This window comes from Tinamus guttatus, unplaced genomic scaffold (assembly GCF_059628265.1).
Source record: "Tinamus guttatus ecotype Peru unplaced genomic scaffold, ASM5962826v1 Tinamus_guttatus_pri_ptg000208l, whole genome shotgun sequence".
NCBI classification, from domain to species: Eukaryota; Metazoa; Chordata; class Aves; order Tinamiformes; family Tinamidae; genus Tinamus; species Tinamus guttatus.
Window position 1 is genome coordinate 7,055,780 of NW_028288742.1, and position 23,062 is coordinate 7,078,841.

At 45.9% G+C, this 23,062-nt stretch overlaps 1 protein-coding gene across 1 annotated transcript in view; it reads right to left on the reverse strand.

Moving 5' to 3' along the window:
• MDGA1 (MAM domain containing glycosylphosphatidylinositol anchor 1) overlaps positions 1-23,062 on the reverse strand; it is a 126,950-nt gene that overhangs the window by 36,501 nt on the left and 67,387 nt on the right. Inside the window, exons 9-10 of the mRNA XM_088524267.1 lie at positions 9,833-10,102; positions 6,228-6,379 (exon numbers count right to left, since the gene is read on the reverse strand). Of these exons, the coding sequence (XP_088380393.1) occupies positions 6,228-6,379; positions 9,833-10,102 (422 nt within the window). The remainder of the gene's footprint in view (positions 1-6,227; positions 6,380-9,832; positions 10,103-23,062) is intronic.

A 23,062-nucleotide genomic window follows, 5' to 3' on the forward strand; every position in this document is an offset into this window, starting at 1 on the left:
ACCTCCATCTGCCGTGAACAGCAGCCGGGCTGGAAACTCACTCCCGTTGCATTGAGGGGAAGCTCTGCATTTGCTAATTTAGGCTGTAAAGAATACACAAATGAAGCACAGAAAAAGCTCCTTGTTCCCTCCCGCACCAAATAGCTGGCCGGTCTGAAGTCCAGCACATGTTGCAAGAACCACATCTACCAGCTGATACCGTAGGCACATCCCCCACAACAGATTGCAAGGGAGGAAAAGAGACATGGCTCCACACAGTTAGTTGCCATGACTGACACTGCGCTCCATTTTCAGGCAGCAGAGCCCACAGCAGAGGCAGGAACCTGCCCTCCCCACAGAGGCCCACACAGGAGTCTCATCAAGCTTCAGGCTCCTCTCTCAAGCACTACTGATCAGCCAGTTCCCCGTGCACCAGTCCCACCACGCACCCCAAACCTCTCTGCTCATAGCCTCGAAAGGCAGCACACCTCCTCGTCTGCATTGCCATGACTGTTTGAACCGCCCGCCCCACACAGCTCCTGCTGATGCCCTGGCTTCTTTTTGCACATCCTTTCCCACTTCCTCGGGGCTGGGTTCTGCGCAGCATCGGCTACTCCACTAGCATAACAGAAAGTGATTGACTTAAGAGCACGAATGTCATCTGCCTCTTCTCACTACCTGAACAAAAGTTAAAATAAAATAAAATCATCAGTCAGGAATAGAGGAGAGTTAGAGCTGAAAAACCTTCTTTTGAAGTTGCACTTTCCCACTACAGAGGACAGCTCTGCAGGAAGACATGATTGCGTTGATCTAACATTGTCCCATTACAACAGCAGCCTGTGATCGCACATTGAAGAGGCAGCCAAGGAAGGAAAACAGGACTACAGAAGCAGTGGTTCCAGCAGAAACCACTTACAAGCCATCCTACAGTGGAAGGTCTGCTCTGATATTTGGTTTTGGGCAAACACAGTGAGGCCAAGTCACTGCAGTCCCTGTGCCCAACGCCAGTGACCAACACTGCGAAGGCTGAGCCATTTCTCACACCCCACAGGTCTTTTGATCTGCACAGCATCCTAAGTGCAGCCAGGACCACCAGTGCAGGCAGCTGGGACCACTGTCCCCTTCCTGAAAATCCTGCGGTCGCAGGGGAGCACAGGAGGGGACCCGCCAGGAGCTCGGCAAGGCGCCTCAGTGTGTGGACACAGGCCTCTCCCTCAGCACAGCCCGGCCTTGAGTGGTTACCTTGGTGATAGCTGCGTTTCCCAGAGCAAAATCCCTGGGAACCAGCAAAGCGTTAGCCCATTTGTTAGCAAAACAGGTTCAGTCACCCCAGCCGTCTTAGGTGAGCTCTTGTCCTTCCGTAGCCCTGAGGCAAACCCCTGGAGGCACCGGCTGCACGTTTCCCAAACACTCTTGCCTGGAGCCATGACCGTGCCTGAGAAGGAGAAAGATTCCATTCGCCTCCCAGGGCATGGGGCTGGGCTGCAGCAAGGAACACCACCCACATGAACACGTATTCATAACCGCTCCTGACCCAGGACCCAGTAAATAAGCAGCTTTACAGTTTCCAAAGGCAGAGAGAGCATTTTAGGCAAGCAATACTAGTATGTTCCTGCCCCGGTTTTACTCTCCTTGCCAGGCGCTGGCTGCTGGAGAAGGAAGGAGACAACCCTTTGATGTGGCCCTGCACAGATGCCCTTGCCACTCATGACTATGCAGCCGGGTGGATGCTTTCGCTCTGGTGGCTTGTACCACCCCGGCTGCACAAACTAGGCAGATAATTTTATCACAGCTATTAAATTAAATTTTTAATTGTGTAAGCACCAGAAGATGTACTCATATTCGTGAAGCTGGGTTCCTCATGAGTCACAGGCCGTGCACACGGGTTCATCAAACTAAGGCTGTGCATGAATGCAGCAGTCACAGTGGTGCAAGTTAGAAGTGTTCTGCACTAAATATATAAAAGAATAGGGCCTGGTGCACTTTTTACTTTCAAGGAGTACCAGCCCTGCTTCAGTGAGGCAGCAGGTACATGGAGAGGAAGAGCAAGAGAAGAGACATCCCTGCCCTGTCCGTCAGCCCTCATAGGGGCTTTTGGTTTTGGGGGCTAAGGAAACCAAAGACATAAAGCAGTTGACAGTCACTGATGAAAGGGGCTCAGAGGACAGCAAAAGAGCAATTCAGAGGCAGAAATGAAGAGATATAGTTTTGCAGCCCATAGGCCTCAGCATAAAAACTCTCCCACTGACTTGCAATGGCCATCACCTTTCTGCTCTAATCACAGTCATTAAATTCCCGCTAATGCCCCGTCCTACATATGCCCAAACAGCTCTGTTTTCTGTCACCTCCCGACGCGGTGAGCCTGGCTCCCCATCGCCACGACCCTCGTTAATGCTGCTCTGGCTGCCTGATGAGGCAAGCGGCAGCCGGCCCTAGAGCCCAGATGAGTTTTGTAGTCAGCAGGAGATGTTTATCCAACACGAAAGGGACGAAAGTACAAACAGAGAGAGTCTTGCTCCGCTTACAATTACTCCAGCATCATATGGGGCCAGTCTCATTAAAGAGAGTCTCCCTGACAGGAATTAATCTGAAGTGACAATCCAGCGAGCTAATTTAACAAATGGGTCCAGTGCTTGGCCCAGTGCGAATTACATGGGGTCCGTCTGCCAGCAAAACCTGAGCCTTTTCCAAGGACGTGAAGGGTAGGAATGTGTTAAGCTGGCTCTGTTTTGGCCTGAGTCTGTGTATCAGAAGGTATGGAGGAAATGGCAGCCTCGGGTCTCCTTGAGGGGCACAATGAAGATTAAACTTTCCTTCTGCACCAATACCTTCTTCTTTTTTCTCCCTCAGCCTCAGGTCACGGATGGGTTCCAGCTCATTAAGTGCACAGTAATTCTGCCACTATCCCCTGTAACTGTAACCACCAGCCCAGCTCAGATCTTTCCTCCAGGATGCAACCTGCTTGCAATATTAGATGGCTTTTCATTTCTCTCTAATGTTACAGCAGAGCTCTGGGAGGGGAAAAAAATACACAGATAGAAACAAGCAACTTAAAAGTCTTTTTTATTTTTTAAGCAAATATCTGGTTTGGGGAGGCTGCTTTGAATCCCTGAGCAGAGAAAAAGGGTTTCAGTTGGCGTGCAGAGTTTCAGTGCCTTTCTGTGCTGGAAGAACACAGGGAAGAAAATACCCCAAGGCCTCTCAGTCTGCCCACAATCAGACCACCACAGGCTGCAAACTCATTAGATTCACTTGCTAAGGTGAAGCATTAAGGTGGTCAGCATTTGGACCAGTTGGCTTGGAGGAAGAAAAAGAAAGAAAAAAAACCTTTCAGACCATCAGAACAGACTTCTGTGGGGATCCTGCAGTTCCTCCCCACCGAATTGCTATTCGGTACAACGCCACTGCCTAGCCCACCTCATTGAGGCTCTCCAGGAAATCCAGCCTATTTGCTGAAACACAAAGCAGAGGCTTTACAGAAGGCTTGCTCCATGCTGCTATTGTATGCGCTCTGCCTGAGTCAGTGGCTCCAAGCTGTCAGACTGCTTGGTTTTAATCTAAGGTTAATTCTTCCGCTCCTGCAACAGGCATGTCTGTGGTGCCAGCCAGCCTGCGCAGCACTGCTGGGAACCATCAGCTTCTTTGGAAATGCACGTGCCTTGCTAGTAAACCCCCTGCATTTCTTGGGAACCCCAAATCTCCCAGACTGGTCGCAATCCCCCCAGGAATGCCCAAACAGTCCTCTAAAGCCATTGAACAGGAAGAGAGAGAAGAGCCACAGCACCAACCAATTAATAAGCAGCACTTTTACCCTCATCCAGACTCACTTTCAGCAGCTGCAGCAAAGAAATTTAATTTGAGGGTTCCCAGGTGCCTTGCAAAGCATCTCACTACTTAAGGACCTTCACGTTACATATGCCAAGAGCTCTTCATGCAAACTGAGGAGAGTGAAACGAAACCCAGCAAAGCATTTCACAATCAGCGGGGGTCCCAGCTGGCTATCCATTCGACTCCATCTTGGCAACAGCCTCAGTGGTGAGGCTGGGCAGAGGGTGGTGGCCTGAGCGGCTAGCTAGGCTTTCATCAGCTTGGTGCTGGCAATAGAGTAGTTGTGAAATGCCCTGTGTAAGGCCCGTTTTATCTGAGGAGATTATCCCACTTTGATCCTTAGGAGGATTTTTGTGCCAACGCAGTTAGTACCTTGTAGCCAATGTATCCAGTGAGGGGGCTTCACAAACAGTGACAGTTCATCCAGTCAGATAAACCCTTCTTAAGGGTTCTCCAGACAGCAACACTTCCAAGTTTTTGAGCTTTTTCACACTTATATTCAGTCATGTCACTATGTCCCGCACTCCAATGCCGGAGCATCGGGCCACAAAGCTCAGCCCAGGCACTCTAGCATGGAGGGGATGGCATGACAAAACAGGAAAGCCTGTAGGGCAGGGAAGAGGGTGGTGGAGCAGGGAAAACATGAAAAGTCTGGAGCTCTCCCGTGGCTGTTTGGAGCACAACTGAGACATTTCAGGGAAAGAGGCAGGGCAGCAGAACAGAGGGAAAGGGACAGCTCTGGGAATGAGCAGGCTGGAGACAAGAAGGGGATGTGATCTGCTGTGGTCAATTAGGAAGGACGAGAAAAGGGCTCTGTGAAACCCCAGTACGTCACTTGGAGGCAGAGATCTCCCCACAAGACAACACTGGCTTTGTAGGAGGAGAACCAGGAGGCAATACTGTGTAAGCCTTTCCCAGCTTGCTCCCTACCTGTGCTTGACTTCAGTGGGAAACAAGTCTCCTCTGCTGCTACTTCTCTCTGCCATCCCTTACTCAGACTCACCCACCACCACGACACTCAAACTTTGGGTTTTTTTTTTTTTTTTTTTGGAGACCCTGCCTGTATGTGAGACAGCAGGGCCACAGTACAGCATTTCTCCAAAACAAGCCACCCAATAATCAATATTATGCAGCAACGCCAAAAAAGAAACATCAATAACAGTATCTGATGGGTGTGAACAAAATCAGAAGGTTAAACTCTCAGCCTTCTCTAGGTCACAACTTAAAGCAAAAATGTGATTTTTCCTTCTCTTAAACCCTTTCACTAGGAGCTCAATGAGAAACAGATAGAAAATTACTTCTAAGCACTGTGCAAAAGGAAAAAAACACAGTATCACTAGAGAAGGATAAAAATCACAAATTAGTTTGTTGACTTGCAGTGCTGATAACAGCAAAACTCAGCTAACAGGGAAGTGGTATTGTGACAAACTGCCTTCATTATTAGAGGCTCCCCTGTGTCCTGAATTATTATTAAGCACTGACAACGTGCTCCGCGCTGTACAAGTTACAAACAAAGACTATCCCACCCCAGAGAGCTCACAATCAAACAGAGACATAAAATTGAAGCCTACTGTGCAGACCTAGAGCACAGAGACAGGCTTGGATCTTTTTTAATTATTTTGTTTTCTATCTACAGTAAACAAGCTTTTCCTTGCAAAATGCATGTGCTTCCAAGCGATCATTGAGCAGCAGGATCCACTAATTTTAATTTTCCCTATTTTTATAAAATGCTGGGAGAATGTAGGCACTTTGCTGAGCCTGGATAAAATTATCCTGTGAGGTTAATGTGTTCTTTAAAAATATCAAACATTTTCTCCTAACCTTCTCCAGCAAGAAATGCCTTCAGATTTCCATCAGTTCCTACCCCCCACATCTCACTCTAGTATAATCTCTCTTCAGAGTCAGAAAACCCTAAAATCCACTTCTCTTTCCATGTAGAATTTATACAATCCCTCTAGCTTCATTAGTGTGATGGCACAAAAGCCCTTCTGCAATAGAAAATAGCCAATGACTTTTTCCTGTAGTTTCTGCCTGAGAGCTTTTCAGCTTATTCCCTTTATTTCATGAGTGAGGAGGCTGGCATTCTACTTGCTTGAGTCTTTGGCCTAGAAAATCTCTAACATGTACTAAAGACAGTAGGGTTGTAAACCCCATTCAGAACACAGAGTATGAAGAGTCCAGTTCAAGGCAGCAGGGCTTTGAAAGCTCTTGATCGTTCTCAACATCAGGCTAAAAAATGGACACTGAGCTGCATAATCAGCCTGTCTCTCCCACTCAGTAGGGAAGGTGCAAGGTCACTGGGACTTGGCTATTTCAGTAACTTCAACTCTTTACTAGCAAGCAGACGCGGATATAACAACTTGCTGAGAGCTCCTCTTCCCAAAGACATGCACTGAATCTGCAGAAGAGCTGGACCTTACCTGCCTGACTTCCAGACGGTACTTGAGGATAGGATCCACTGCATCAGGCTCCTTCTGAGTCCACTGCAAGATGTAGGAGTAATTCTTGGATTGCTTCTGGCTCAAGGTAGGATTAGGAGTGTCATAGTAAAATTCTGGGCTGTAAGCTTTTGCTGGAGAGAAAAAAAAAAAAAAAAAAGAGAGAGGAGAGTAAAAGGGTGGGCTGGAAGAAGGACATCAACTACAAGAATATGTGGTGAAAGTAGTACAGCTCTGCTCCCCTAACTCATCAGTTCACTTTTTGATGTTACAGGCAGTTATTACACTAGTTGGTGTTGCACTGGGCACTACACTGGCATGCTAAAACTGTTCACACCATCGTTTTCTGAGAACCACTACTGCTTTCACAGGCCAACCTACTGGGAGAGTAATAACACTGCAGTGCCAGTGGGGCATGACCAACACCAGAAAAGGTGAAAACAGCTTCAGTTCTCCATCTGGAGCCAGCTCTAATCTTTCCTCTCTCAGCTTTGTAGTTTAGATTAAGGTAACAGCTTTAAAATGACATATTTTTTTCCTTTTTCATCTGCCATTTTACAGAGTCTCCAGCTAAGAATCCCTGAAGAAAGATCATTTGGCCAGTAGGTCATAGGAAAAATGTTATTTAGAATGCAGGGACTGTGGCATTAAAAAGAAGACCTTGCTCCTTCAGCATCTCCCCTGCCTAGGCACACAGTGCTCCAGCTTCTCTGCAACACGGCAGCTATCCAGAAAAGGAGATGCTGACCTAGGCCACGGTGGAAACAAGAGTGGCTTTTGCATGGGTGAAGATGTCTTTTCTCAGCCAGGGTCTCCCCTTGAAAACAGAGGGCAGCAGCAGGAAGGGAAGCACAAAGGAGACGATGTGCTAGAGACAAACAGGATGGCTGAGCGGGCTTTCCCATGCTTTCCCCAGCAGCTGCGGAGCCAAACCCTGGGCAAACAGGGCTCAGAGGCTACTGCTGTACGCCCTGCAGACACAGTGCATGCCCTTGGCCCAAGGTGAGTGTCCCTAGGAGCTGAAAGGGGGTGCTGACAGCTTGGCAGCCTACAAACCCCAGCCCACTTTGTTAGAGGTGCTAAAGCAGCCCTGGAAACACTGTCACAGCTGGCACAGGATACAGCCTGGAAGGGCAGCAGGCATGCTTGGACCATGGCTTGTCATGCTAGAAAAAGAACAAGTTCAGGTCTGTACTCAGAAGCGCTACAGGCTGAAGTAGTCTTCCTTCCCATTATGTGTGAAAATTGTCCCCAAACGCCTCTACGTCCAAGCAGATGAACTTTGGGCAGGTGTTGCGCAAAACTCCTCAGAGCAAGACAGAAGTGACTCAAGGTCTCACCCATAAATGTCTCTGACCTGTTTGAAATTACTTTCTTTTCTCCCTGTGCACTTTGGTTTCTGGCAGGTCCTGAGCAAGGCAAGAACAGAGCCACAACCAAAACTCTCCCTGCTGAGTTCAGGTCCTGTTAGGACCTGCACAGACCAGAAACATGTCTGGACAAGGAGGGCTGCTGGAGAGCGCAATGGACATAATGACTAACACTCCGATCAGTCCTCTGCACACACTGCTACCTTTCCACTTGAATCATGGGCCCTGCCACTCTATATGGCTATAATTAGGCTTGAAAGGATTCAATGTTTATTTTTTATGAACTCAGATGGATAATATTGATGTTTATTTCCAAGTCCTTTTTTTCTTATTATTTTTATCGACTTAAATTTTTGCACAAGCGAGAAGTTCAGAACCACCTCAGAGACTAATTGCTGCTTATTCAACTTGTATTGACTGTGGAAGTCAAGGTTCTTAATGGATTCAGAAATAAAAACAGAACTGATGATGAGCACCATCTTGTATAATATTAATTACTTATTAATTGAGATAGAAATGGAAGCTTAAAAAAAAGCCCTTCTGTCAGAAATGCAGCACATATACTTTTGGAACTTCCTTTCCGGAAAGTTTTACTGTTGATGGAAACCTTTTCTCTTGCTTTCAACTGATGGGAAAAGTTCAAGGCGATGCAGTCAATCTTTCAGGGCTTGCTTGTAGCTTGTGGGAGGACATGTGGTGACTGGTAAGGGTGACCCTGACAACCTGCTCAAGGAATGCAGGCTGGATGTCTCACCATCCTTCCAAAGTAACATAAGAAGCCCCATCTGTAGAAGAAATTAATCCCACTCTGGGCAGGTTTATGTACTCTGCTACCTGTATATCTGAACACCTCGCAGTCACTAACGAACCGCTGCCTCCCCTGTTAAATAGGAAGGTTTATGGTCCGGTTTCATAGAAAAGAAACAGATATAAAAAGGGACTAAGCTTTTCCTGCGCTCACACAAGAAGGCACAGCAGACTAGAGAATTAAAACTCCAGCAAGTGCAGAAGTCTAACTGGATTATTTCTCAAGTTGCTGCACAGGCTAAAAGGTCTAATTTTTTTGGTAGCTGTCTAGGACAAAGGCAGAGATATTTGAAGGTAAAAAGCCAACATCCAATACCAATACTTTCAAAGTACAGAAGAGAGGCAGCAAAACACATGCTCCTTGTGTTTCTGATGAATGCTTTGAGCATTGCTTTCTGTTGCACAAATCTTACCTCATGGGGCACAAGGCTCTTGTGATAGCATCAGACATTTACTGCATGGCACATCAGATAGCATTAGACATTTGTCTTCAGTTCCAGCAAGAAAGGCAGATCCTAGGAGCGCTCCGAAGCTTGCTAGGAACAAAGTTTGATGTGGTGGCTCACACTGGGGTATCTTTTGCCATTATTTAGCTAGTGATATCAGAGTTGCAAGAACATAAAGACAGAGCAGAGAAGGCCAAAGCTTTGAAGCAAAAGCAACTACCAGACAAATACTAAGAGATTTAAAGGTGTGACAGCAAAATTTTGAGAATGGACCAAAATGGCTTCCCCATTCCCAAAACCACCTCAGAGTTACAGCACACAATAAACCACAGGGTCAGAGCAGAGGAAGTACTGGTACATGACCTTTTCTGACCTCTGGAAAGACATGCTTCAAAACCTGGTCTCTTTGCATACTACCCGTTCTTATTTGCTCAGCCCTATCTTGAAATGTATAAATTGGCCCTGGACTGAAAACCCAGTATTTTGGCTGAACTAACTTCTTATCAAGGCAATTTCTTCTGAGAGACTGTCTAGAAATTGGTGCCCAAATCAATTGTGGGGTCATGGGAAAAGCAGATTTAATGACCAGCTGAAGTGACTAGGTCAGGTGTGTGGTTCTAAGATGCTATAACTCTGCCATTCCTTCTAGTATTTGCTGAAGAGGAGCCTGGATGTGATGCTTGCTAGATCCACAGAAAACTCAGCAGCAGAACCAGTGAATATTAGTGTCCATCCTCATCTCATTTTTCTCCTAACAGATACCATGATATATGTGGGAACATCTCCATGCCTCTGCCTAACATACCCCAGGACCCCCCAAAGCCTTTAAGGTCACTGTGAGGAAGCCACCAGCAAACAGAACAAGCAGCAACACACACTGGATACGCACATCCCAATCCATCCTGCACATCCTAGGTGTAACTACCTTTCCTTATCTCCCACCAGTGTGTGCCCTGCGACTTACCAGACACTTGGAAGAGGCAGGTGGAGACTCCCACATCATTGGAAATGCTGCACTCGTAGCTACCGCTGGTCTCGCGGCTCACACTGTCCACCTTCAGCTCCGAGTAGTCCTGCTGCTCTGCGAGGGGCTGGGCCAGAAGGGTCCCGTTGAAGTGCCACACGGAGGTGGCCACCTTCATGGGGCTCCCCTTGAGCATGGTGCAGCGCAGGGTGACGCTGCGTCCCATGCCCTGGCGCACGTCCTGGAACGCCGGCTCCACCACGGGCGGGACTGGGGACCCAACAAGAGCAAGAGACACGGATGCCATCAGCAAACGGCCTCTCGGCCAGCACGCTGGTGCCTCTGAGGAGAGAGGCACCTATTATGTATATGTAAATTCTTAATTAAAACATTTAGCATGAGGATAAGCAGAAGCTCTCTTTCTAAAATGAGAAAGACTGCCTGAACACAAACCAGCTGCCATCCTGAGTGGGAAGGGAAGAGATGGAAGAGTTTTTCAGCAGTTCCATTGCGACCCACCTTCCCTGGGTGAGCATCTGCTCTCCTATAGACAACTTCTGTGCACTACAGATCTATAGAGCACCTACTTCCTCCAAAGGTCCACAGAGCTGCTCCACAGCACAGCCCAACCTGAGAACCTACAACAGGCAGCATCTGCTGTGCCACAGACGCAGCTGCGCCAAGAAATGTAGGTCACGCTGCTGTGAGTGCTGCCATGCCTTGGGGGCTCTGGTACACTAGTTTCTGCTCTCCATAGCTTGACCCAAGCAGAGTCCACTTAGAGACTTCTTCATCTTTACCTTAGCCACCCTCATCTTGCATAGTGTCCTCTCTCCTGCAGAGGCAGCCAAACCCATGGGTTTATAGCATACAAGCAGCCTCTCCCCTCAGCAGCCCCTAATGACAGTGACTGATTGTTTTCCAGGTATCCATTCTCAAATCTCAACCTCTAGGTCCTTTATTGCACTTAAATGGATTAAAACCGGCCCTTGTCTGAGCTCACACTGGCGTGATGAGTGGCATGGCCAGCTCATTACAGATGACTTTGCTAGCAATTTTGTCTCAGCAGGTGCTCCAAGCGCTGACTTGCCCTTAGCTTGCATGTCTCCCACCTCACAGTGAGAATAATGTGAGTTGTTTGATTAGACCTAGTGACATAAATGTGCCATCTCCATTCCTAGCTGCTATCCCATTTCTTAGGTCACATCTGCTCCTTAATTGAAGCCGGTAGGGCCTCACAGTCTAATCAAGCCCAGCTGGTGAGGTGTGTTGGGGAGGGGGAGGGAAGAGAGAGAGAACAAAAAAAAAAGAGAAAAAAAATGGAAAGCTTCAAAAATGACACAGCTACTCCAAAAGTACTCCAAGCAATTCACCTCATGCAAGGGGGAGAGAGGTAGGGAAGCAGCTTTGCTCACTCCATGGAGGAGCATCCTTGCATGGAGCTGGAAGAGAGGAAGATGAAAGAGCTGAAAGAGGATGAAGCGCTTTGTCTCCCCAGCAAGGACATACTGTGTCTCTCTCTGGGGAAAGGTCTGAGGACAGAAAAAGATGACAGAAGAAAGGGGCTGAGCCCATCCAGTTGCTTCTTTAGGACACAGAAATAGTGAGGGAACCAAGGATGCTGAAAATATTTCATCTTTTTCAGATGGGGAATGGGATTTACTTGCTTTGCACAGGGACAAGCTATGGGCTTATGTTATCGCCTTGTGACGGGAATGTCTGACAGTACCTATGCAGTAAAAATTGATTACATTTTTATTCTGGTACTAGAAAATGCCCAACAAGCCTTAAACCTACACATGGTTGTGGAGTTCCTGGGTTTTCTGGAGTTCTGGAGAGGGAAACAGGTCATCCCATCACTGCAGAGGATGCAGCACTATGGCAAGGGGCAGCTGCTGCTGAAGGCTGCCAGTGGATGGACAGGGCAGCAGCAATACAGAGCCAAACCTCACTTCTGCCCTCTCATGCCTTTATATATGTATGTATGTATAAAGACTCACCGACAGTGCGGGGATTCAGACTGCAAATCCTAACAGATAACTGCACAGCCTTTAATCCCCAGCTTAAACACAAAAGCAAGCTTGTTGGAATGAGCCAGTCGTGTGGCTCCGCAGAACTGGGAACAGAACAAGGTAAAGTCCGGGATGGGGACTGCTGTGAAGAGCAACGCGCTGCCCCCCTCACCCCTTTTTTAGCAGGTACTCAGCCTCCTTCTAAGTCCCCCACGATTTCCAGCACACCCAGCGAGGTGCCCCGTTAAACAGCCGCCACGTTCCAGGCAGCAGGATGCCACGCTCCAAGACGGAGGAAAAATCCTGTGCACAGGCAGGGCTCCGGCACCCCCTGCCCAAGAACGCCGCATACACGTGCAGCCCACGGCCCTTTCCCTCAGCGCACAGGCTCGCTGCAGCAGAGCTAGCGTGGCACTACAGGCCAGGAAAAGGACAAGAAGGGTGACACGTCCCTGCTTCAGGAGTCAGGCTCCTCCCGCAACATCTACGAGTCCAACAGAGTTGGACAGAGGAGTGTCAAGTGCCAAGGGGTGCTGGTGTCTGCCCCGATAACCTCTCCTCCTCTTGGTTTTGCTGGCGGTGCCTAGGACTGAAAGGCACTGTACTAACAGGTGAGTGAGAAATACTCTGGCTACGGGCTATGGCCAAGCTTGCAAATATTTCAGTCTGTTTTTGCTTTAGCCTTAGGGAAGGGAGGAATGTTCTTCCTCACAAGAGCCAAAGCACTTGCTGGAGAGACCACAGGCTCCTCAGTGCGTTACCTTGTAGTCCTGCTCCGGCACAGCTCAGAGGGGGTATTCAGTGATCTCTGCAATGCTGTCTGGTCTCTGAAGATTCCTGTCAAATTTAAAAGCCTCCAGAAGGTATCCACCAGTGTCAGGGATGCTTCCTTCACCAAGGATGAACTCAGAACATCCCAGCATGGCAGAAATACACTGTGAAAAGTTTTCCTTTTGTGGGGTAAAATCAAAGAGAGCTTCCCCCCACCCTTTTTTTTTTTTTTTTTTTTCTTTTTAGAGGTTGAATATATCTGACTTATCACGCTTACTGCAACTCTTACCCATTCCTGGGTAGTTGATTTCTCCATTTCTCCTTTGGATCCAGGGAGAAGAATGATGATGGTGCCATGAGGGTCCTGCTGCTAGTAAGGGTGAAAGGCAAAAATAAAAAGGCAATGATTGCCCTGCTGCCAAGCGCATCAAAGCACTGTCCAGAGCAGAGTTGCTACAGGTGTTTTGAATCCTGGAGCCAACAAAATACCTGGGCCTCACACTCTGCCCTCGCAAGAAGGCCCCTGGTCACCCTACCGTGTTTTCCCTGCCCCGGTCCTCTGTGCTCAGTGGGGAGCTGTCAGAGCTGCACCCTTGAGTTCACAGCAAGAAGAAAACTGCACAGTTTAAGCTCCAGGAGAGATCATAGCTCCTCATCCGAGCTAAAAGCTCCTTTATTAGCACAAGGATAGGAAATCACAGCTGAGCAATTCTATTTCCCTCCAGTGGCACCCACAATCCACATTCCAAGGACCAGGCACATCAGGCACCAGCCGCAGCAGGAGTCCCTGTGGAAACAAATATCCAACTACTATTCACAAACCCAGCCTCCACTGCTTGTTTCTGAGAGATGATATATTCAAGTAGTTAGAAGAGGGGCATGGAGAAAGGCTGGCTCAACGCATCTCAGCTACAACCCAGAATCACTTTCTTTCATCTATGCCTTCTGCCTCTGCACTTCAGCCTCCTCACGTACGAAGAGATAAAACATTTATATTTGCTAAGTGCTTGAAAAACAAGTTGCAACTATTATTATTTCTATTAAAATGTACTCAAACTAATTTGTTTTCTGCTAGAGAAGTGTGCAGAGAAACTAGAGAAGCACGGCTGGGAGCACAGAAGGCTTAGCTCTGTGGTAGTTGACTACTTTTTCAAAGAAGAGTGAATGAAATATATGCATTACCAGATTTTCTGCTTTCCTCTCCTCTGAACTTTCGAAGCCAATTAGCTCAGCCAGTCTTTTCTTGCTTTAATAAAGAGAGTTTTGCTTAAGAACTTCCTCTTTTGCATGACAAGCTCCAGTGATTAATATGTGAGACTCCAGCTCACTTCAAGGTGCTTTGGAAAGAGTCTATCCTGGATGCGAATTTCCAGATCTTTTTCCTCACAGAGATGCCTTCTCAAAAAAACAATAACAAAAAAAAGTCCCACACATGCTCAAACTCCACCAAGACTCACTACCCAATTAGTTCATGCTAACAAGACACTACAAGGGCAAGTATTCCCCTGCGGTGTAAAGCCACCTCATTCCCATGTCTCATGTACCTTCAAGGTCCTGGCTTCAAAACAGTATGCCTCCCAAATTGAAAAATATAAGTAGGAGGAGATGGTACGTGTACAGCAGACGCATATACATTTTTATGTGAAATACATGCTGATTATCCTCCTCCCCTCACCCACACATCACCTAATTAGGTAAGTTAAGCACAAGAGAAAAAAGAGGGTGAGAAGGGGCATGCTCATTTCAGGGCTGATGTCTTCAACTACTGCCCTGCCAAAGGCATAACCCAAACCCAGATTTTACCACAGACCTGTAGAAAAATGCTGCCTCTGATTGATTTGCTAGTCACAGTCCAGCAAAGCAGGACAACAGCTGGGATAGATGTGGGATTCTCTTACTGACCTACATTACCCACAAGAGGAAGGTCCTTCCACCCCCAGTGGTGCCAGACCACCACCACTCATCTCAGTTCTGCCACTGGCTTTTAGAAGACGACAAGATGTAGTCTCATACACACACATCCATTTTAACATATTTCTGTTTAACATATTAGACCAGCAGTGCCATGCCACTCCCACCAGCACATAAATAGTTTAGATCTAAACATTCACTAACCGTCAGCCAGTGATCTTCTTTCCCCAAAAGCAACCCATATGCATTAACTTTTGGCAGAGAACCAGTTATCTTACTGCTCAATAATTCATAGGAGAGCTACTTAACTGGGTAGTTCTGGGAATAAAGCAACTCAATGTCAGTGCAAACTGAGGAAAAAGGAGAAAAAAAGTCAAATTAAATTCTTCTCCCCACATGGAGAGTGCACATCTTTCCTCTTACTCCAGGGATACCACTACTTTTTCATACCATCCTATTCTACTTCCATGCTGCAGCTTAAGCCTACTGCAAGTCTTTCCATATCTGGTGTGCTGTGTTCCTACTGATCAACCCTGTCACACCCCAGCAGCACCCAGCGTTAATACTAGGAAAAACTTGCCCCTATTTTCCTTTTCCTACCATTTGCCTCCAGAGGGCAAATGGCAGGAATCTCCATTTGGCATTGCTTTCCTCCATCCACTGCCTGTAGAGGGAAGCTAACATGATCCTAGGCCCCACACCTCTGCTAGTGGGATAAATTCAGGCTAAAGAGCTGAATTGTGGAGCTGCTGGAGAGAGTCCAGCGCAGGGCTACGAGGATGATCAGGGGCCTGGAACATCTGCCCTATGAGGAGAGGCTGAGGGAGCTGGGCCTGTTCAGCCTGGAGAAGAGAAGGCTGAGAGGAGACCTGAGCAGTGTCTATAAGTACCTCAAGGGAGGCAGTGAGGAGGATGGTGCTGGCCTCTTTTCACTGGTGGCCACTGACAGAACTAGAGGAAATGGCCAGAAACTAAAGCATCAAAAGTTCCACAGGAACTTAAGGAAAAATTTTTTAACAGTGAGGGTGACAGAGCACTGGAACAGGTTGCCCAGAGAGGTTGTGGAGTCTCCTTCTCTGGAGATCTTCAAAACCCACTTGGATGCAGTCCTGTGCCACGTGCTCTAGGTGACCCTGCGTGTGCAGGGGGGTTGGACTAGATGACCTCTAGAGGTCCCTTCCAACCTTAAGCATTCTATGATTCTAAAGTAAATGTCTGTGGGACACCTGAACAAATGTGACCAGCACCGCTCCTCCCTATGGACCTCTACCTTCAGCACCTTCTTTAACAAGGTCGTCAGTAAGCTCAGACAGAAAACACATATGAAATAGGCAGCATGTCCTACTGTTGGAAAGAAGCCACCTCCTGCATTCAAGCTGCTTCCTGCCACAGTGGAGCTACGCTGGAAAGAAAACACCAGCCAGTAGCACGTTCCCCACAGCAAATCTACTGATAAATCTTTGGACCCCAGACAGCATCCAATTAGTGCCACTGCTATGGCTCACATCCAGGATATGCAGTTGCCTGCAAGGAATCAGTCGAGTTTCCCCTCATCTCCCCTGGAGGATCTCACCCATACTCCAGAATAGCTACCAAGTAGAGGTAACTGCTAATTCAAAGATGCAATCTGATAGCAGCAGGCTTCTATTCCATCACCAGACCAAACAATTCAATTGCCTCCGTATGTCTGGATCTTTTTAATAATAGAACTGAAAGCTAAGAGCAGGGAGGCTGCAGGATAAAGTACCTCTTAGAGTAAAAATCCCATCAAAAGTGAGAGTCCCTGCTTTTTGAAATGCAATGATTGTCAGAGCCACAGGTGGTCAGAGCCTTCTGCTCACAGCTGGCTACAGCATTTCCTCACCTTCTGTTTGCTGTTTCAAAGCTAAATTGGGAGCACTAGATGATCCCTCCACAGCTGCTTTCAAAACAGATGTGGAAAGCAAGAGGCAGCATAGCCAGAGGCAGAAATGTTGATTAAAAATCAGACCTCTTTTAATGCAAAGATGGAGTTGGAGCTCTAAGTGGGAGATCCAAGCCAGAAAGAGCCTGGGAGGTGAAGGAGCACAGTCTGAGGCCACTGGGGTAACCAGAAGTTAATCAGCACTCTTGGTATATTTGACCTCTTTGCCTATACTATCAATCAAAAACTTCATACAGAGTAAAGCTAGTCTGGGAAGAGTCAATGCAATGGTTCTCCACTTATCTACAGAGTGGAAGGACGACAAGTTTCCCAAGCAAACCTGCCTCTTCCCAGACTCTCCTTTGGGCCTCATAGAGATTTTGGACCAATGAGGAGATTTTAGCACTATCAGTGAGGTTCTCCCAGAAAAAAAGTCAATAGATGGGGTGTTTTCCAGAAGTCTTCCTGCAGGAAGACTGAGCAATTTCTCATCAAATATTAGCCAACTCCCACATGCTCCTTAGATGGAAAGAATTCACCATAGATGAACATGCTGTTTGCCACCACTTCTCTATCTGCTACTTCAGATTTCTGCTACCAACCATTTAATACCCTGCTCTGTTAACTGTCATCGTTACCCCATTTTTCGATCCTTCATCCTTGATTGATGTTGATTCATCTGAGGAAGACGACAACAATGAAGATGTAACCAGAGAGGGGCTGAAATAAATGCTCACGCTGAAAGATTTATGTCAGACATTCAGTCTCATAGATGAAACAGCTGAGGTCAACAGATATCAAAGCAATTTTTCCCATAAGAATTAATGTAACAAGGGGGCTGATGCATTCAGGAACTTAAGAAACGTGCATAATTTAAACACACAGAATCAGTAGATTGGGCACAGAGAATGGAGAGCCAGAAATATATTTAAGCATAAGCATTTTTGCCTCTCTTTCTGAATGGTTACCTTTTCATCACTGTCATCATCATCTTCGGATGACTCAAGATAGATCAAATCAATCACGGGCTAAGGATGGAAAAGGGGGTTACATTCAGGTGGTCAGTCCAACAGATGAAATGACTGAGGTCTTTCAGAATGGTGACCTGCTCCAAAATGTCACCTGCCAAATAGCCACCATCTCTTTCATCTGACAGTTCTGGCCTCTCTCTCCATCCTTCTCACTATTGTCAGTGTGTGAATTCAAGTCCCTGCATGCAACTGCTCCTCAATTAGTTAGTTATTACGGAAAAAATTGCTTTCCTGTCATTTCAACCACCTGTCATTTCGACCACCATTGACTTTTCATGAACACATCTTCAGCACCTACAGCTACGTACAACTGTATCAGATCAGAAGAGAACCATTTTCCTACACCTTACTCCCCAAATTGCTGATCATCTAGATCCTTAGAGAGACAATTTTCTGAATCTACCAATGGCCTGAAAGATTCTAGGCCTCAATGAGGTTTCAGCCATAAACAGATTAAGAGAAACTAGTTGTAAGCCATTTAAGTCATTTAAGAGAATTTCTCAGTTGTTTCCAATAATAAAGCCTCATAGCTTTCACATACTCTGATGGATATACTTAAACTCACGCCTTTAACAGCAACATACAGCCTACTATGAAGAGTTTACATGACATTTACACTGTCAGACTATTGCACAAAGAATACAAAACTAGATGCAATTAGTTAATACAGAAGTTCTTTACTTATCCACATAATAGGAAGAGCTTCCCATACAAACCTGTCTCTTTCAAACAGTGCCAAAAAGCACTGGCAAGATCTGGAGCAATACCCAGGAAAGCTGCCTGCCAGCTTCCAGGTCAGAGCAGTGCTCTCCATTCTCCCGACTCTCAGCAAGAAGAGGTGTCACTGATGAGAATACTATCTCCTCCAATAAAAACCCAGTGTGTCACTGCTCTATTGCTGCTCAAATACCATGTTTTCCACAGTATAGCACACCAACCTCACCGCTGAAGCACACACACAGCTCTTGTCTTTGACTGCATGAGGAAGAACACTGTCACTTCTGTCAGCTATAGGTGCTGTGGGGCTCCCAGACATTCCTCTCCAGGGTTTAGCAACCATTCTGCAGCACAGGGCACAGGAAAGAGGCCAAAAACAAAACTGGCAGATACTCAAGGACAGCAGCTTGTTCCCTCAGCCTCCCCATCTGGCCATCATTTTGTCCCATCTCCTCTGGACTTGGCCCAGGAGGGAGAAATTTATTAACAAGCCTGCTCACTGGATAAATCTGCCCTGACATTTGATTTTCCAAGCTGCTTCCATGGCTCAAATCAAACTGTGCAGGCAACAAAGGAACCACTTTGGGGAACACAGTCCACTCAAGGCAGGCACATGCCTATCTCAGACATCATCTTTTTCATGCTGAATGAAGACGACTTAGTTTACAGTCAAGGCAATCTGCAGGACAACTGGGAGCAGTACATGCTGCCTTTCTTCTCTTGATGCCCTCAAGTCAGAATGGATTTGGGTCCATTATGGTCCACAGATATATGGCTGAAACCAGTTCTATAAAGTTTCCATCATTCTTATTCTTACCTCTTCTGGAACACAAAACATAAGGTCTTTACCTCCACCGATCTCATCCATTGCATCAAGCTCTGGAACTGGAGGAAGACCTGAGCCAGTCAATAGTGGTTTTCAGCCTGAGGGTTTGCTGAGATAAACACTAATGTGACATCTTGCTTCTTCGTGCCTCTCTGTGATACACAAGAACACATCTCACAGTAAAAAAGACATCCCAAATACCCCCAAGTAAAGAGGACTTTTAAAACAAATGTTAACAATGTTTACTGACCCATCCTGCAGTGGCGGGGATACAAATCTCTACAGCTCTGGAAATGACCCACCCCGACTCAAATCTGGAAATATCTGTGACCTAATTCCAGAGCTAAATCTGTGTCTAAAGTCACAGCAGAAAGGAAGAGAGGCATATCTACAGTCTGCTTGTGAGACTCTAGCTGGCATGGTATACCCTGAGCTGAACCTGTCATCGCAAGAATGGTAGAAAGACAGATTAACAACAGATCAGAAAATCTCAAAAATACTGTAGGAAGTAGTAAAAGACTAGTAAAACTGCAATAAGCTAGGTCTTGCAAAGTGGGCAGCCTCCTGAAAACACCAAATAAGATGCAATTATTCATTATCTTCTATACTTTTGTCTTTTATGGGCATATACATATGAACAAAGGGAATCAGTGTAAGCGGAGGAGACCACAGGCCAAATAACAAGCAAACTTTATATTCTTCATGGATTTCAGAAAAAAATCTTATGGAGGATGGATATGAGATGGAACTTGACAAAATTAAAAAAAAGAATGGTGATTAGTATAGTTTTATGGGTCGTTGGCAAACAAACTGCCTTCAGGAAGGCAACAGATAGTTGCTTATCTTGTTAGAAAATCTCAGCCATTGGAAAGATCCTGGCTTGCTTCCACATGCCAGACTAACTGAAGATGTAATACTATTCAAGCAGAGCCCAAGTTAAACAGACTTAAAAGGCGAGATCAAAAATAAATTTGAAACGTGTGCGTATGTCACTGAGATCTTACCAGCAAGATGATCTTTCCAAGGCAGACCTCTCTAGTGAGATCCCACATGAGACTCTTAATATTATTTGACATCTTCATCAAGGTCAAAGACCCAGCCAGCAAGCCGGCATAGTTAAGGCATGCTAATTTCATAGTCCCCAGTTTAGGCTGTATAGGCAGTATCACTCATAACTACCTTTGGTACCTCAATGGCTTTACATCCATTTGTAGTTGGGATGTCTGGGTATAGCCTTTGGCAGGACTCTGAGATGCAGCTTATGCTTTGTTTCCTTCCCTCCTGTTAAAAAAGGCATTTTTTAACATTCAGTAACTGAGATCTACCATCCTTAATGCCTTTGTTAAGATATTAATTTTTACAGAGGACACCCAAAATATGCAACGCTAAATAACAATCTGAATAGATACATCACAAAGGACAACCTAGATTGCTTGATGGAACGGATTTATGGTGTCAGCATTCAATTTACCTCAGGTAATTCAAGGACCTGGAAGGAAAACCAGCAAGGAAAGACAGTAAAGAACAGTAAGGAAAGATTGCCTCATACTTGTCAGAAAAGAGATAATGACTCCAAGAAGCCCCAAGATGTCCAAATTCTTGATGATTAAATAAAGGATAACTAATATACATCTCATAATAAGTGTTTACCTCTGTATCATCAATGAAATCTTTTTTGAAAAATCTGTTCAATTCAGGTAGCCACACTGTCAGAATGATGCTGAAAAAAAAACTCAAAAGAGGACTAGAAAAATGATTGAAGGCTTTGAAAACATGCCTTGCAATAAGCAGTTATAGAGACTCCATCTAGACTGTATAATGAAGAAAGGCTCAAAGATTACTTGTTCCTGGTATTTCAGGCTACATAAGGAAGAGACTTCAGACAACAACTAGCTCTTAAAGACTAAAGTATAAACAGAGCTTGTAGCTGGAAACTGCAACGAGACTTAGATTAAGTGAAGACAACCGAACCACGAGAGTGAAAAACAAAACAAAAACAACAACGACCACCACACTAGGACAGCTTACTGAGGGACACGGCGAGTTCTGGCATTTCACTCTATGAGTGGATGCTGCATCAAAATGCACGAATCATCCAAATGTAGCTCCTCAGAGATAAATTTACCTTTTCCTCAGCTGTAAATAGGGAACGAGACTATGCCTGGCACATAACTGATTTTCTTACCCAAACAGATAGCACAAAATGTTATCAAAGAGAGTCAAAGAGCTTTGGTTTTCTCTCAATGATTGGGAAGCTAGAATTCCACCCCATGTTTGAGTCACAGGAGTATTTTCTGAGGAAAGTGAGGATTTGGAACACGTAAGGTTCTCCAAACGTATCTGCAAATAAAATCCCATCTTTCCTCCTCCTTTTAAAAATGGCAGGTTTATTTGCATCTTTTCATTTACATGTGCAAGCTGGTTCCTTAGAAAGCTCATGGAAAACTTGCCCATTTTCACAGATAAACTTGAACTTTTGCATGTGCAAACAGCTGCAAGGCAAATATACAGGGAGCCTCATTACAGGCAGCCCCAGGGGAACCAGGAGCAAAAAGAAAAGAAGTTCCCACCATCTTCTCACCTCTTCAGACTCTTTGTGCTCTTTCTAGCAAATCACCATCCTTGCAGCGCAGCTCCCTTTACCTTGTATCCTAAAGCCAGAATCCTGCATTTTACAGCATAGCAAGGTATCAGCTAAAGGGACTGTATTACACATATGCTGTGAAGTGCTAAGAAAACCCCAGCAGGGCTGGCACTATTAAGCATTAAATTGTAGCTACTGCCTTCTAGCTCATGATTAGGACAGTAAAATATCTCTTTGCAATCAGCACTTGGTAAGACAACTCTCTGCTCTGTGCAAATGTCATTTTTATTTATTATTCTCTTGACTTCGGTCTCAGCCATTACCTGGAACCCCTGTTAGTTTTGGCACTGCAACCACTTCCTCTCACCAAACGTGTGGCTAAGTTGGGTCCAGAGCTGCAGCCCAATTGCCATGTGTGAGAGTTACAGTACTTACTTAATCAGATGTGAGAGCAGGCAACCACAGACCAAGAGCCTATAAAGGGTTGCTGAGAACAACCTGCAATTGCCCTTCTTTCTTTAACCAGTGGGGAATTACTCCAGATTCTTCTTACATACAAGCATGGAGTAATTTCCAGTCTCTTCTACACTCCATTCTTCCCCAGCAGCCCAGCAAAAAATAAACCTGGCTCAGAAGTCAGCTTCCAGTCAATGGTAATGAAAAATCTCCACGGTTCCCCACAATCACACTTGACCCTAGAAAAAATGACTCCAAAATCATATGAAAAAGCAATGGGTCTGTGTACAAATAGGAAATTTAGCCATGGCTGTCGATTCCTGGGACCAGTTAAGATTTTGCAGGTTTCTCACCAGGCATAGAAAAGCTGTTGGTTTATTTTCCTCAGTCCTGCAGACCAATTAAATTCAAATCAGAAGCAAAAGCTGAGATAAGGTTGGAGTATGTGCGCACACACATTTCTTTGTGTTTCTAATAGAGACTTTCCATTCCTTCTTCCTAAAAGAGGAATAGAAATCAGAGGTCATGCAAAGTAAAAATAGGACGAGAGGCATATGTTGGAAATGTGATCTCTGTATATGCAGAAAATATTGTCTCCTTGCTCTGAAGGAAAAGCAATTTCTTCTTCAGAGACTGCCTCAGTGGACAAGCACAAACCAGTATCTTCCTACAGAGTTCCAAAAAGCTCCTGTGCTGTGCCAAAAAAAAAAAAAAAAAAAAAAAAAAAAAGAGTTCTCAGCCTTCCAGCACAGGTTCCTGACATGGAGTCAGCAGCAAGAAGACTAGCTAGGCTGCAGAAGCAGCCTGAGGACCACTGGAATTTAATTCACATGCAAAAGATTTCCCTAGGGGACTGAAAGTAATTGGTGCTGTTTCAGAGCTCCAGGTCAGGATGGTCACAGCTAATTGAATTACAGAAATCCCCTCGGGATGCTCAGCTTCCTATTAGGGCTTCCGTTCACACTGGGAGCGTCTCAGGGGCTCTTTCCCTGCATAATCCCCTTCCTCAGGGGCAGCAT